This window comes from Athene noctua, chromosome 2 (assembly GCF_965140245.1).
Source record: "Athene noctua chromosome 2, bAthNoc1.hap1.1, whole genome shotgun sequence".
Lineage (NCBI taxonomy): Eukaryota > Metazoa > Chordata > Aves > Strigiformes > Strigidae > Athene > Athene noctua.
In genome coordinates this window covers 53,094,327-53,105,070 of record NC_134038.1, presented here as the reverse complement: position 1 = coordinate 53,105,070, position 10,744 = coordinate 53,094,327, and the positions used below count along the sequence as shown (strand labels likewise).

Below are 10,744 nucleotides of genomic sequence, written 5' to 3'. Positions count from 1 at the left end.
ATGCGGTTCCAGTTACTTAATCTGTTTTGTTTTCTAGTTTATGTGGAAGTTACTCGTCGACATGGTAAGGAAATCTTGTTATATTTCCAGTCTAAAGGCAACTGGGTCCTATTGTTTTTAACTGTAGAAGAGTACGTGTTTTAGTTGGTGTCCAAACTAAAATGGTCTTACAGGTCATTTCAGACAGAAGCTGTTTTCCTGGTGGTGGGTGTTACTTTCTACTCAGAGATGTCCTTCCTTCCTAACATACCCTCTTCATGTGTCTACCCTCATGCAGAGATGTAAACTAGCTCCTCTTCTGGGGAAGCTGTACAGCTTGTATTGTCTGGCTGTAGCATCATAGCTGGCAGGGGGAACTGATGGCTACTGCTAATAGGAAGCTGTGTACTTAAAGATTGTGCTTTAATCTGTGGGTCTCTATTTATGATTTGGCCAAGGAGCTGCTTTTCTTTAAGTCTGGATAACTGGGGTTTTGTTTTAATTTTTTTGATTGCTGGGGGCTTTTTCCCAAAAATAACTCCTTACTGAAAACTCATTAATTAAACTGTATGCTACCACTGTCTGCTAGCCTCATGTGTTGATCTGTTTGCTGAAGTGATCAGTCATTTTGGGGGAATTCTGTTCAGTATTAAGATCTAAAAGAGCCTGTTCTAAAATAACCTGTTTTTTTTCTTTCCTGAGGGCAGGAGGTGTGACAATAGGGGTGCTTCTCTGTTTTAATTTGACAGGTGAAAAGTGTGACCTGACTTTCAGTTTTTTACTCCTGCTTAAAAGAAAGTTGAAAAGGACTGATTATCAACTACTCACAGCCATGAAATTAGGCACACACACGTTTGGCAGTGCAACACAGGTTGATGAGGTGGTTGGGGGGGAAAGTTTAGAATATCTGTTGTCTCAACTACCTGCTTGCTTCAGAGAAATAGGGAAAAGTTTAACAGCCATTCCTCAAGTGATCAGCATTACTTTTTTCATCATACTGTTCTATTATTCTTTTTTTTTTTTCTTTTAATTTTATGTCATACTTCAGTCAGGTTGCCAAACAATTGCTATTCTGCATGGATTCAGATATATTGCTCATGGTAAGTCATCTTTCTTTCAAAGCTAGGCTTTGATACTCTCCACTCTTCCTAATCCTTGAGCTGTCTCATCAGTTTTGGTAGGAGTAGCTCACTCATTAATATACCATCAGCCTGTGAGACTAAGACAGGTTGGAGGGACAACCATAATGATGAAAACTGGAGAATGAGTAGAAGTTGTTTTCCAGTGTAATTTGACATTTATGCTTGTTCCTCTCCAGAAATAGCAAAATGGCCTGCTTGGAAAAAGGAAAGGAGTGAGCTTAAACAGATCTGTACCTGATGTAAACCATTACTCTGCATCTCTTAGAGAATGGGAAGAGGACTGTGTGAGATGAAGCCTGTTGCTTGCTAGCATCTTCTCATGTGTTCCAGGAGCACAAAGCCAGATAGTCGGTTTGTGACGGACATTGGTGACTTTTTGCTATATAATTCTGTGTCTTGGATTAGCAAGGGGATTGTGCTATTATCTGCTTCTTCCAGGGATTTACCTGGTTCGCAGTTCTCTTGCAATGAAATAGCTAGGAAGAATGGGAAAGGCTTATGGAACAAAATTGATCTATTTGATTAAAATTATGACTTTCAAGGAAAAAAAGTACTATTTAACAAAATAATCCTCCACTGACTAGAATACAGCCTGACTTGAAATCATCCTCATCTGCTTCAGAACAGCAAATGTTACAGCACAGATATCCGGCTTATACAAGATCCTCTGTCTGTCTGGGCCACTCAGAGCAGCAATTAAAACAGGTCTGAATGTTTGATCTTATAATAGTAAGATTTTAAGTGACATGTGAAGTGGGGAAATGCTAACAGACAATAATCAGTTCTCACTCCATGCTCCCAAATACTTAGAAGTTCTGCTGGACTGAGCAAAAATATAACATTGCAGATCTATTTGGTGAGGTAAAAAGCAGGCCTAATGCCATTTAAGTAATTTCCACAATAAGGCAGAGTGTTACAGTCCTGTCTATGGCCAAGGATATACCTAAGGAATATGAGTATTGAGAACAAGGTATTAAGGTAGAAATGGAAATCTCTTTATGTTGTCATATTGTGTATAACAGTGAGTTTGCATGGGTGCAGCTGTGTTGGTTTAAGCAAGGATCTTATGCACATAGAGATACACAGGAGAGTGATATGAATTAATCAAAAGTGTGATTGTTAAGAGGGTTAATGAAAACACATAAAATCTGTGCTTGGATAACTACATTCAGAAGCACAGTGCCTTTGACCTGCAGTAACTTCATAGATGAGAAATGGGGATGTCTCCCTCACAGAAAACATGAACCTCAAAAGTCTGATAATTGCTGGTTTCTTCTATAACTTCTGGTTGCCTTGGCTTTGAGGGATACTCTGTCAGCAGCAGAGGGCCCTTAGCTTCCTTCATAAAGCAGCATCCTTAATGCTAGAGAGAGTTGCATGTGCTTGTTTTTCTGTAAAATATTGTGAAAGGTTTGGACAGTTAATTGGTGCCAGATTTAGTTAATACAGCTGGGATTTATCTTCTGGGAAATATATGTTTTGGTATATCTAGAAACAGTGTTGCCGAGTCATGGCATGTTCATACCTGGATTGGAAAAATTTACTATATGTTACAGTTAGCTGGGTTGAGGATTTTGGTTCAGCTGGATGTTATCCATATATCTGATCTAATTTTCTGATGGTTTTCTGCCACCTCCCAAAAAGAAATAAAAAACTTATTCTGAAAATGTGTAAATTAATATTATTCTAGATTCAGTGTGATATTGTTACTTGGACATGTATCATTGCTTGCAGTTACTCACATAAGCCTTGAGAGAAGGCTGGACAATATACAGTAAACACTTGTATTGAGTGTTATTCTTCTGTGTTTTGTGCTTTGAACAGATGGATTAGACCTAGTCTAACTCTTCCAGGTCAATGATATGGGCAGTGATGACTTTGCTTCTGTATATCTCTCAGACACTTCCCCCGTCTACTACTGCATAATGCTGCATTGCAGGAAAACAGTAATGGTACGGCAAAGCTGAGGGCTGATCACAAATGAAGATAAACATGTTTCCATTGATTTATGAAAAAAACATTGCTGTTTCATTTTCAGAGTAGAATGCATCTTACTCACAAGGGAAGAGTAGTAATAAGAAAGTTCTTTCTGTAAGACAGCGATGCTGAAATTTTGAATTCTAGTTTATGGATTCCAGTTTACTGCTGCATTAATCATTTAGAAGTGATCTATATCTCGTTCCAAATACACATCTAGGTTCAAAGTAAAGGTGGGTGCAGATCTGCAGAATGATATTTGCAGATGTAGATTTATATGAGAAATGTTTAGCCCAGACAAAATAATGGCGAATATCACTTTTTGCTACTATACTATATTATTTTCTATTTAAAACTATTAGATGAAATATCTCTCATTATATACATTTCTTGACGAATATTTTTTTCTTCCTTCTTCAAATCCTGAATAATGATGGCAGCAAATGTTGATATATATCAACAAAGAGCAGTATTGGACATGAACAAAGCAGAGGTATTACTAATAATTTTATCCTGTATATCTGTGCCAGAACTTATATTCAAGTCTGCAGGGGAACCCCACTTCCAGGATGGTCTTCTAGAGGATTTAAAGTGCCTTTTATATCCAGGAAGGCTTCCAGAGGAAATTCTGTTAGTATTTTTTCACTGACGTTCAGCCAAAAATAATCTGGAAAATAAGTTTTTCAAATGAAAATATTTGAATGAAAAGGAATAATTAAATGGAAGTCACACACTTTGATTTGGAAATGTTACTGTGTTGACCACTATGGGCTGGATTCTTTGCCCCATGTGTTCCCCGACACGCCACAGCAGCTGACCTACTCTAGGTGCTGCAGTGCAGCATGGAGCTTTCATTGGATGCCATGTATAATGGAATGCTGAACCAGGAACTCTGTGAATACAGGATGGCAAGGACCCGAAGAACCTGCAGAGGAACTGTGGTGTCATTTTCAGATGTTTCACTTTTTGTAGGGAGAAAAATTCTCCCTTGTGTGGGAGAAAAGTGCTGAGAAACTCATTTAAACTACTGTATTTTTTTTGTCAAGAAGCTTTTCTGCTGAAAATTTCAGGCAGACATGTCCATGTTTTAGGGTGCTTTACTCAAGTATATGCTGCCAAGATATACTCATTCCCACAGAATACTCTGCTCTACTTCCTACAGCTCCTGATCTGCTTGCTTCAAACCTAGTCTGGATATTGCTATAGTCATTGCAACTCAGAGCCTAAGTGTGGCCAAAAGTACAATACAGACAGAATGGCAATTCCAGCTTTTCATTTCCTTTCTATTTCCTGAATTTCTACTTCATATCAATTTTTCAGCTCTCTTTATGAGAGTTGGACAGAAAATAGTCAATGGAATCCTTCAGTGTATTTGATTCTTATTTTCCTTATCCCCAGATGCTGGATGCAAACCAACAATAGGAAATAAAAGAAGCAATAGAATGGATCACTAAACCAGCCGAGTTTAAACCCTTGTGGATTAAGGAGCCAGATTTTCCAGATGAGGATATGTATGTCCAGATGAGACATGCCACCATTTCAAAGGTTGGAGAGTTGATTTTTTTATTTCAGTAATAATGCAGTGACTCCAGTCAGTACTGTAGTGTAATGTTGATACTGTTCCTTCACATACTCAGAGTTCAGGCTGAATTCAGAATACCATTAAATGTATTTTCTACAGGACCTTGATGCCCATTCTGCATCTGTATTACCTTAAAAGGAAATAGTTAGTTTCTAAAAAAATACATAAAAGGACAGTAATGCCTGCATGCGGAAGGCAGACAACATTTAGTATGAAACGTGAATGGACTTTTTTTTTTAAATGTGTGTTTTCCAGTGAAATTGGAAGTTTGGTTCAGAATTTGTGCTCCCAACACACTATACTTATCAGCACTGTTAAAACCCCATATGTACAGTATGTGCATTTCTTTACTGCTCCACACACCCTGCTATATAATTCTTTACACTGCTTGTGGAGCAGAGAAAGCAGAAAAAAGAATCAATAAAAAGTTTTATAATGTGTGTTACATTTTCTATAAAATGTGTAGAAAACAGTATACTGAATCAACTGTTATTCCATCCTTTATGCTACTCAGTAACACCGTTGAGAATTAAAAACCAGAGGCAAGTCTCGAATGTTTGTTATTTCCTTGCAGGCCTTAGCACTATTAGGAATTTGTGTGGCAAGCAGAGAACATGTGAGTATATGTATAAGTGCTTTGGGCTTTTTCCTAATTACTACTTGTTTAATACAGCTACTGCATAACCTTAGGAGCTGGTGCCAAAATTCCTTCGCGTTTCTCACTAAAGTTAAATACAGTTGAAAATTACTTGGTATCTATTTCAGCTATTCCCTTCTAAGGTTGCCTCCCTTCACCTTATTTCCCTGGTTCATTCTTCCCACACATAATTTCTGTGAACCACCTGGAAATAATTGATTTTAAAATTATTATTATGAGAGTAACTGCTAAAATTTCATATTCCTGCATCAGTGAGAAATATGAAAGAATGCATCCATGATCGTGATTGCCCATATGAAAGGTAGAGAAGCAAGGTACAAAGGGTAAGCCCATGCTTCTCCGTGGAGCGCACTGCAGCTTCATGAGATGACTCAGATGACATCTGTGCAGAGCAATGTAGGCTGAACAATGTGGTCTGCAGAGAGCTGCAGGGCTGCTGAAGCTGATATTCCCTATAGCCCGGGGATAATTATCGCAGTTCCCATTTTGCTCTGTGGCTTTGGTGCTTAAGCAAGTGAGTTTTTTGCTCAGCAAAGCAGCGCATGTTTAGGCATGACCTTGCAGTGGCTCTGTGAAGGAATAGTTTTTAGATTGGAGAGGTTCCTGGCTCCTCTTCTTGTATCAACTCTATTTGTGCTGCACTAACTCATCTGTAAAGATCAAAATCCCAGAAAACCATGCTGTTAGCCAGCTGTAGTTTATTCTCTTGGTGGCACCAGGAGCACTGTCAGGGGTGCAGGGAGCGCTGGGCATGGCCGGCAGGGTGTGTCTAGGGCTGAAGCCAGGCTCAACCGAGAAGGTTCCCAGCCAAGGTCATGGTGAGGAGACAGCTCTGAGGGCAGGGTCTGGCCCAGTGACAGGGACCTGGGTCAGACACAGCCCAGTGACTGACAGACTGTCCACGTTCATGAAGTCAGACCCAGGGTGAGCTGGGCCATCAGGTCCAGATCAGCGAGGTCCATGGCTTGGCACAGCGACAATGCGATGGGAGATGGTCACACCTGGGAGCAGCTCATGCAGGGACTGGGGATCATGGCCTGAGCTGAGATGGTCCCGAGGGCAGATGGGGGTGGGGGGACACCTCTCATGAGGCTGGACAGGGCCAGCAAGGCCACTCCTGCCCTCAGTGCCCTGGTGGCAGCTCCCCCCTGGAGGCATGTTGTCTTCCCACCCAACAGAGATCTGGGCTCAGATGGCACTTGATGAAGTGTGATTTAATTGCTGAGGGGGGTCGGGGCATTCCAGGAGACACAGATCCAGGGCAGGGACAGGGAAATGGGAAAGAGCCCCAAAATGGCCCTGTGAGGGGTTCACGCCAGGTTTGTAAGGCAAGGCCTTGTACAGCCATGAGCCTGGTTCTGAGGTGCTGGCTTAAGGCTTGAGACAGCCTGAGATAACTGTCAGGGTGCCACACAGGCCAGCTGCTCCCAGGGGACCAGGATCTGCAGGGGTTCCCCATGTGGGCAGCAGGGCAGAGGCCTCCCCGCCAGGCCCATCACGCCTCCAGTCAGGAGTAGGGTTGGTGGGGGGCAGTGGGGTGGCCCCAGCCCAGAGCACTGAGCACTTCCCTGGGGACAAGGAGGGGGAAGGCTGAAGCCCGGCCCAGGCCAGCAGTGTGTGAATGAGGTTCAGGATCAGGCCTGGTGGGGGGAACCAAGGTCAGACATAGCCCAAGGTGTGTCTGGGCAGGGCCATGGCAGAGCAAGGCCATGGTCACAGGGCCAGTCTGGGCCATAGGTCCATGACCAGACACGTGCACACCTGTACCGCAGCTGGAAGCAGGCACACCCGCAACGCTGCCCAGGCAGAAACTACAGCCCATGGGCAGAGAGAGGTTGTGGGCCCCAGGTGAGACAGGTCAGGGTGAGGCCTGTCAGTGCATTCAGTGCCCTGTCTGGCCTTACAAGGAATTTGGCTGGTATATAATGGAGCTATTTTATAAGGTTGAAACTTTCCTTTCCCCCAAAGAAACTCATTGCTAGCATTAGTAGTAAATCACTGCCATCAGCTGTATTTAAATACTTTTCATATGAAATATTTTTAATGAGTCCAAAGACCAGAACTAATTCTCAGATATATCATAAATAGCAAAGTGTCAGTAGACAGGCTGGTACCTTTTAGAATACCAGTCTCCAACCTAAATTGGTTTTTTTTGCATCCATACTTTTCCCAGGTCTTGACACAAAATCTACAGAGCCAAACAATGTGAATTAAATTCTCAGTTCTCTGCAGCAACTGGAGAGAACAGTGACTGCATCAGCATAGTTTCTCCGCTTCCAGTTTCCCATGCCAAGCCCTGCTACCAACATATTTCATTGTACTTCTCGCTCTCAGCTGTTGTCTACCAGTAGATGGGACACAATCTGGGGAGGGGAGTGTTTTATACTGAACATCTATTAGAATGGATTTGAATTACCCATTAGTATAGCATTGCTTTACAAAGTAAAGGCCAGTCCTGAGTACTGGCTTTACTTGGTGGTTTGTACAGCCTTTTTTCTTCTTTTCACCATAACATCTGAGAACCACATGAGCATTTAATGTATTTATTCACATAATTCCCCTGTGAATAAGGGGAGTACTATTATCTGTACTACAGACATGGAAAATTAATGTGAGGCCTGAATTGTGTGAACAATTTAGCCAATCTCCAGACAGGAAATCTGGTAGCACAGGTAGAATGAATCCTGACTCTTACTCAAGTGTATCTTGTCTACAAGGCCATCTCTCATGTGGCTGGACTGGTCTGCAGAAGGAATGATTTCCTACAGCAGAATCACTGCTATATTCACTTTAGCTGTCTCAAATGGGAATAACTGCTCATTCACATAGGCAAGTACATCCCAAAGTTATGCAGTCCTGAGCATGCTCAAGTGGGGCTAAGACGGTCCAGTCCCCAATGTACCTCAAGTCCCTGCCTGGGGGACACAGTTGGGTGACCAGAGGGGGGTGAGTTTGCTCCAAAAGGAGTCTAAATCCTAAAAAGATTTTGAGGCAGTCTGTGAGGCAGTTACCTGGCAAAGCGCCTGATCAGTTTGTGCCAGCATTACATAATGGTTTCACTTACAAACTCGGCTGCTTTTGTGTAGGTCAAGCCCCCCTCCTTGTCCTGGAATGGAAGAGCCATTTTCACTTGGCATTTTTGCTTCAATTTCACTTATGCTGTTCAACATCCAGTTAAGGGGCGGTAATTTCCAAACTCATTCTAGCAAGACTATATCATTTGGCACACAGTGATTTTTTTCAGTGTACCTCAAGTCATTGTGTCAGGTGTAGTGCTCTTAACATTACACGTATGAACGGATTATTTTTAATACTGGCAACATCCTTGAAGTTCATTCATATTCTGATGTGATCTCTCATTTAAATGAAGTAATTAAAATAATTTGGATTTATTGAGACACACAGGAGGGACACTGTACAAATGATTTTATATGAGTTTCCAGCAGCTCTTGTAAGATGTTAATTTGTGAGACTTCAGGTCTTTTTTTTTTTTCTTCCGGTACACTGGCTCAACAGAATGATATTTAAACCGCTTCTACAAGCTAAGGCCTTGAGTTATCTCCAAATTGACAGCTGAAGGCTGGGAAGTGTTAATGAAAACTTGTCTGTGCTGCTGATGGCCAAAAAGTTCCAGAGTAAGATTCTGCAAAATGTAGCAGCAATGAGACAATCTTTCTCTCCCCACCCTCCAAGCTAGTCTGACCAGTTTCTTCAGCTGTCATGCTTGTGATTTCTAAGTGTAAGCTTGCATGCACTGCTATAATTTTCTTTGTTTCATCTCATGCTGTAGGGCTGCACCAAAGTGCTGTGGATGTCATGGTACTGGGCACTACCTTTTTCTAGTATGGACTTGCAAGTCTCTGTGAATTAGTCCAGCACTTGATATTTGATTATATCCCAGTATCTGAAAGCCTTCAAAGCAGGTTAGTTATACAGATTACTCCAGTAGCAATTGCCTATGGTGATATTTTTTATTCTTAAAGATGTTGCTACATGGTAGTCACAGCATGCACTTGTCTTGTTACCCTGTAAGTCTGTGGGCTACACAGGGAAGTTAGAAGTGTGGATTCAACTTCAAGCAGGTGAAAGTGAACAGCTGGTGGATTTGATAGAGGCACTTGGAACCTGGGCTCTATTCCATATTCAGACACTTCACAGATGCCAGTCACTATGGCGGCAAACTCAAGTCAGACTAATTAACAGACTACTGATCTCGATGGCTAATCAGGTGGGTGTTAGTCTCAAAATTCAGAAATAGTTCCTTCTTTTCTGATCCCTCACCTATCATGACCAGATAACTAATATTCTTTCTGGTATTTCAGTAAGGCCACTTTTGCAATGTATCATAACATCAAAAATAATATGAGTTACGAGAGCTTGTCTAAGAAGCTAGAACATAGAAGGAGTTGATATTTGAACAAAGTAGTAAGAAAGTTCTTTGCTATCTCCAAGTCGATTGAAGTACCCTTGGAAAATGGGGAAATGACAGAAGGATGCATTCAGAGGAGGAGTAACAGAAGAGAGGAAACTCTTCAAGGCCAAATTGTGAGGCATAATGAGTGTGGCAGTCAGCAGAATAAATGGCAAGGACTCAGAAATGCTATGGATACACAGAGCTCATAAGGAACTGACTTCTAATGCCACCTGCACAGCTTTATTTTTAAAGTCATCAGCTGAGGGGTGCAAGGGACAGGGAGCTGCAGGGACAGCTTTCTTCACGAAGTCCAAGAACACCCCTTTCTTCCAGTAAGCCTATGTGTTCCTTTCACAGCTTCCCACAAGGATCTAACAATGTCCCATGTTTTGTCTAAAATACTGCTCTGAATACAGTCTGCAGTCATACTAGTCATCTTTGCAGCAGTGAACAGTCTTCCTATTCTGCAAATCAACATTCCTTGAGTACCTCCTAAGTCTATATATTCAAATTTTTTGAATATTCATATTTTTTCTTGAAATCATAGAAGTCTTATGCCTATTAATTTAAAATATGTGTCTTTTCACTTTTATTCACATTAAAGTCTGCTGTGTAAAGACTGCTTTTATATCTTTCTGATCTTTTGAGCAGCATAAACTTTCTTGGACTTCAAGGTACAAGCTTCATTTCAACAACTCCTATTGGTAGTAAATTGTGCTGATAAAGGGGAACAGTGAAGTTGTAGTTAATTCCAATACTGAAACGCAGTAACTCTTCCAGAGTTATATATATTGGTCCATTTAAGTATCTACGTATGTCCGTACTCCTATCTGAGAATAGACCATTTGTCACATTTCATAAAGGTAATACTTCAAAGGGTTTTTTTAATTTTCCTACTGATGGGACTAACTGCTCTTTAATTTATGAAAGGAAGTAAATGATTCCCATTCTAAATTCTTCTCTTGGCTGGGTATTCATGTCCTGGTTAACTA

At 41.3% G+C, this 10,744-nt stretch overlaps 1 protein-coding gene across 1 annotated transcript; it reads left to right on the top strand.

Moving 5' to 3' along the window:
* ENOSF1 (enolase superfamily member 1) lies at nucleotides 1-9,319 on the top strand. Its single transcript, XM_074897471.1, is given in 9 exon segments — nucleotides 1-64; nucleotides 1,744-1,826; nucleotides 2,856-2,886; nucleotides 3,315-3,365; nucleotides 4,190-4,203; nucleotides 4,497-4,643; nucleotides 5,255-5,294; nucleotides 8,842-8,990; nucleotides 9,182-9,319. Coding segments are annotated over 9 exon segments (717 nt in total).
* The last annotated feature ends 1,425 nt before the right edge of the window (nucleotides 9,320-10,744 follow it).